The sequence below is a fragment of the Halyomorpha halys genome, unplaced genomic scaffold (assembly GCF_000696795.3).
Source record: "Halyomorpha halys isolate HHAL.00 unplaced genomic scaffold, Hhal_1.1 Scaffold1477.1, whole genome shotgun sequence".
Taxonomy (NCBI): Eukaryota; Metazoa; Arthropoda; class Insecta; order Hemiptera; family Pentatomidae; genus Halyomorpha; species Halyomorpha halys.
The window spans coordinates 193961-200066 of NW_027110254.1; the positions used below are offsets into that span (position 1 = coordinate 193961).

The 6106-nt window shown below is 26.0% G+C and overlaps 2 protein-coding genes across 3 annotated transcripts in view; one reads left to right on the top strand and one right to left on the bottom strand.

Moving 5' to 3' along the window:
- The window catches only part of LOC106689815 (chymosin), a 36390-nt gene extending 33731 nt beyond the window's left edge, over positions 1–2659 (bottom strand). For both annotated transcript variants that reach the window (XM_014434996.3, XM_014434995.3), the window contains exon 1: positions 2499–2659. In XM_014434996.3, coding sequence (XP_014290482.1) covers positions 2499–2578 — 80 coding nt within the window. In that variant the 5' untranslated portion in view covers positions 2579–2659. The remainder of the gene's footprint in view (positions 1–2498) is intronic.
- Positions 1–6106, top strand: part of Elp1 (elongator complex protein 1) — a 54750-nt gene that overhangs the window by 20790 nt on the left and 27854 nt on the right. The gene's annotated exons all lie outside the window — the stretch shown is intronic.

Consider the following 6106-nt stretch of genomic DNA (forward strand, 5'->3'; position numbering starts at 1 on the left):
GATCCACATATGTTTGAGAGGGTTAAGGTTTTGTTTTTTGGATCTCCCAAAAATATCTTTACACTAATGTATGCCTCGTTTTGAAGTTTTGCTCTATTTACAATTAATCAGTGTCCTTTACGACTTTTAACAAAAATGATCTGCTTTTATGACGCTTTACTAAGAATAAATAACAGAATGTTTTATTTGTGCTTTATATTAATTATATCAACTTACAAAGTGTGTCATTCTAAACCTATAGCAAACCGGCGTTTATAATAAATAACAATAGAATCGTCCGAAATCGTTATTAATTATTTTAAATACATTTCACAATAACTGTTACTATATAATTTTTATTTTTAAATTCTATTACTATTTACAACTCTCAATTAACCTCACTGGTAGCACTCCAATCTTTTTTTTTTTAGATTAAATTAATTAAAATAATATAAAAGAATTTTCATTTGAAAAGATTAGAAGATAGCAATTTTTGGAATAGTGTAAAATAAATGGAATTAGTTATTATTCCTTGAAAAAGAGCTACACAGTTTAGTTTTATTTTTTTTAAATAAATAAAAAAAAGTTTTTGTTTAATTGGATTTTATATCTTGAAAGAGAACAGTATTTTTTACATGTCATCATTTTGGTACCGTAAAAATTTAAAGTTAATGGGCTGAGTTCTTGGAGGTCTTTGAAATATTTTCAAGCTTTTTCGGAAAAAAAAATGTTATCATACGGTAAATAAAAATTGAAATTATCAAAAATGTTAACTCGTTTAATACTTCGTTCCTACTTCACTTGAAGAGACTGCCTGTTTTTTGAAATTTTTGTGGTTAAGACCTAAATCTGTGACACATTGTCTACCATATCTCTATGCGTAATTTTTTTATACAGCTTTAGTCCATTTTATCCTGGTTTAAATTAATATTGTTAAAAAGTAATTAATTTTTTATTATTATTTTAATATATTTTTAGAAGGAGGAAGGAAGGACAGTTATATAAAAATCTGTATTCTAAGCCTAGTCATATAATAACTAACAAAAAAAAAAAAAAAAAATGAAAGAAAAATCCGAAATATCACAACACCGGTGAAATCATTTTAACTTCCCAAATATAAAACGTAGTTTTTTGAAATAAAAATTGACAGTTACTTTCAGCTCTTTAAATTCGTAAATAGGGCTCATAATTTTATTTTTTATTTTTATGGGGCCATTTTTTGTGTAAACTGGATGAAATATAAAAAATGTAGGCAACCGATAAACAAACATTTTCAAAGCTTAAATTAAAAAAATATATGTATGATAATTATGGATATAATTGTGGTTGATAATTTTTAAATTAAAAACATTTTTAATATCAATAGAAATGATTAAGGAAAAAATTTAATCCACATTGATTAAAATAAACTATAATTTTTTCTTAAATTTTATTTATTTTATCCATTGACTATTGTCAATCTTTTTTTTTTCTACACCCCAATAACATTATTAAAATTATTGTATAAGTATAGATAATTTTTTTTTAAATTAATATCTTCTACTGAAAGAGTTTATTAGAAACTAATATGAAAATAGTGAATAAATAATAATCTTCCTTGTTAAAATTTTATTAGTTATTACAAAGACAACAACGTTTCGGGATTATACCCCTATTATTAACCTATTAATAATAATATAATATGTAGTAATTTATAAGTTATATAGAAATGTTAATCAGGTAAATAGTTTGTAAATAGTTTAATAAATAATGTGATATAGGGTTAATGTTGTAAGCATGTGTTAATTTTGAGAGGTTGTTTCTAGCAACCTGAAGATGGGGGATAACCTCTATACGTTTTTGTCTTTGTAATAACTAATATAATTTGAACAAGGAAGATTATTATTCATTTACTATTTTCATAATAATTTTTTTTGTTATTATCACCCGATATATATAATTTTTTAACAGTGCTTATCACTGCTATAAACTATGATGTTCCTCATCTCTATTCATCAAAGGACTTCCACTAAAATGTGGAAAATGTATAGGTATGTGTAAAATAGAACTGTTTCACATAAAATAATATTATTATTTTTTTTTGTAATATTATATAGTTTTATTTTAAATAATTTAATGTTTAATAATAAAAAAAAATTACTTTACCATTTTTTTTCTCAAAGTAATAAACTACAAAGAAATACAGTTTAATTTGTGTACAAATTAAATCACTCCGCGCTCTATTATGTAAATGTAAATCAGAGACCACAAAAAGATAAAAATTATCATCTTAGTTAAAACGATGAGAAGGTGTTAGAAGTAGCACTTAAGCGAGGTCTGTATTTAATTAAACAATTAGTTTATACGATTTTGTTTTAAAAAATTTAAATATCCATGTGGACAAAAATATAAAATACGATTAAACTAGCAATAATTAATTTCGAGCAACGATATTTTTATATGTTCAATAATTCAAATTGAATTATTTTTTCCCTGAAGAGTCCATATAACGATTATGCAATATGGAATTATTTACTTACCGGTGAAATCCACTGGCGATGACAGTCGAAGATAAAAAAACAACGTACAAATTCACTAGAAACAATTTATTCACTGGCATTTTGGAAACGGTTCTAACTCCCTTAAACTGAACTGCCAAATGGATGTTCGGTAAAACCCTTTTAACGTAGAACTGATAATCAAAGACACAATACAGAGATAAGATTGCCGAACCCAGTACTTGAACTTTAATTGAATTGTGTATTCAAGGCGGGAAACGGTCGCCATTTTAATATTCTTCTGCGGTTTCTGGGTAAAAAAAAAATTAATTAGAAGAAATAAATCAGTAATCTATTAAGATATTTTTAATTGCCAGACAAAGGATGAAAAGTAAATAATGTTCATGTCATCTTTATATATACTCGTACTCATTATATAATTTTTTTTAGGGAGCGCGATACTATATATTCTATATTATATATATATTATATATTATAATTAAATATCTCAATTAAAAAAATTCTACTTTCCATTTTATAATATCGGTAATTATTTTTAAAGTTTACTGAATAAAATTTAAAATAATACCTTATCGTTTTTGGGTTATAAAAAATTAATTAGTTTAAACAAATTCTAAAAAAAAGGCAATTTCCAATATCCCAAGTTCCCAATAGGAGAAAAAAGATGATTATTTCACTCCAATTTTTGATAAATTTAATGAATACTGTTTAATTAATTACTAGTCCAAATTAATGATTCTGCTAACTATTTTTAAAAGCGATTTAATTTTTTTTTTTTTTTAAGCAGTTGGTTATAGGGGGGAGGGTATAGTCTCGTACAAAAGACACCCCTAACTATATACTATGTTATAGTTAAAAGAAAAAAAAAGAGAAAATACATGAGAATTATGCTTCTTAATAAAAGAGAAAAGTAAAATTAATAAAAAAAAAAATAATGATAATTGTAGACTTAACAAAACAAACAATTGCCCTGTAATGGTAAAAAGAAATAAGTTAATTTGAAAACGGGACGATTTGCATTTCTTTAAAACTACTAATAGAATAAATTTGCTAAAACATTTTTCCCGAAATACATTTTTTTTTTTAAGTAACTTTTCATAACGAAACAAGGAACAATCGGTGGTTAGTGGATTTATTTTGTGAAATCTATTTCTCAGATGTCTATGAGCACTCTAATTAAAACTAGTTTAACGTGCATTAAACTAATTTATAACATTTATTTTAGTAGGAGTTGTAGTTTTCATATTTGCCTAAATAAATTTACAAAACCTTTGTGTCTAATTGTTCGGAGAAAATTTTTAGTTTTCGAAAAACTTCGTAGGAATATTAGTTTTTGTGAACTTTACAAATGAATATGAATTTTGCCCGTACAACTAGAAATCAAAATTGTGTGAATTTATTTCGGCAAATATCATGAAAAATGCGATAATAAATTATTTATTTTTTTTTTTATCTCGTATCGGTCACTTAGGACCACGTGAATATCAATGGTTAGGCTTCTTTGGGAGTCTTGATTTTCTTTCTTCACATCGCAGCTTCATGATCTTCGACTGCATTTCTTTTTCTTCTTCAGACCACTTCGTATCCTTTTTTTCCCTCTTCCAATATTGGTGAGATTTTTCAATGTTTTCCTATACGTATTTCTATTTATACTGTCGATATCTGAAATTTTAAGACTCTTTAATTCCTCTCTCATTTACCTTGTGCATCCTCCCATGTTTTTGTAGCTAAACAATTTTTTAAAGATCTTATTCAATGTTTCCTCCTTCATCATCTTCCTGTGCTCATAGAACATCAGCCTTCTGATTCTCATTTCGGTTTCCATGTCTTTGATTTTTCTGTACATCTCTTCGTTAAATCTTAGCCTGTTGTAACCTTCTTGTGTTTTACTGGGCCCATAGATTTTTCTTAAGTCCCTCCTCTCTATTTTTAGCAGCTTTTCCAAGTTGGGTAAGTATGTGGTCTCCACCCCATGTAAAATCGCAGGCCTTATCACAACATTGTAATTAACTACCTTTATTGTACATTTAACTTGCTTTAATTTGAGTGCTGCCAGACATCTGTATGTCCAATAGTTCTTGAGATTATTTGAAATCGAACTTTTTGTACGAATAACTAGAAATCAACATTTTGTGAGTTTATTTTGGGTAATATCATGAAAACTACTACTCCTATAGAGGTAAACACTATAAACTACTTTATAGTACATTTAACTAGCTTTAATTTGAGTGCTAATAGCTATCTGTACGTCCAATGATTCGTGAGATATAGTTTTTCATACATCAAAAAGTTTGTCCGAACAATTAGAGATCGACATTTTGTGAATTTATTTTGTCTAATAACTTAAAAACTACTACTCCTATGAAGATAAACTGTCATTAAAGAACATTAAACCAGCTTTAATTTGAGTTCTAATTTACATCTGTACGTCTAATGATATAGTTCTCCAAAAATAAATAAACTACTAAACCTAAACAATACTAACAATACTAAAAATGTTTTAACTAACTACTGATATTTCAGTACATTTTTATGAAATGTTGCTTTTTAAAAGGCTATATCTCGAGAACTATTGGACGTAAATAGCTCTGTTAGGGGTAATATTTCAGCAAATTTATTCTTCTTTAAATAATGTTCTTTTAGATTTACTAGTATTGTTGGTAGTTTTTAAGATATAGAGCTCCGAATGAAAAATTGACGTTTTTTTTAAGGTTTTGAAACAGCCACCATTTTTTATTCCCCTTACCTATACTTGGCGACCCATCAGTTTTGATTAAAAATTATACATAGTTTTCATTACAGTAATCGAAAATTGGGCTAAGATAACTGCCTTTTTTTCTTCCCGGCTCTTGTACTATGTAGGTTATAATACGGCTACAGAAAACATTTATTTCTGATAGACATTATAAATTAACAATGTTGCACAGTTGATATGTTGATTGTATTTATAAAATAAAATATTAAAATGATCACTTTAATTCTCATTGCAATGGCTTATCCATAGCAACTGTTTTAGCGTCTTAACTCTCTTTTTAGACCTGATGAATACATATTCATTATAAGAATTTATTTATTTTTTAATGGAATATAATTTTTATTTTTAAAAAAAGTATTTATTTTCACCTCGTAAAATTGTAAAGTATTAACGCCGCTTAAAAATGATTTATAATTTAATTATAAATTATTTACAATTAATTATAATTATTTTTATACAATTCTGGATTAATGTATATTTGAATTTAATTGTCGAGTCATTTGAGGATTGTTTCTTTTGAAACCATATTTAATTAGCGATAGCCTTTTTTTTATGCGCTGATTAAAATTATGAATCACGAATGACGTCTTAGAAGCTCTGTTTAGTAAATCACACATTTCTGGATTGGATTTATTTTTAGATTTACCTATTTTATTTATAAATATTATTTGTATGTCTTATTTACTATATTATTAATCATTTCTACGACTAAAGCCTCCTTATACGACTAAACTTGGAAAAGTGAAGTATTTATGATTGCCAAAAGAGTTTATTTCTTTAATTTCAACTTATTTACTTCAGTTACAAGTAATTTTTATTGCAAATACTTAAGGCCGAAATTTCACTGAAATAGTAATAATATGTAAAATACTAA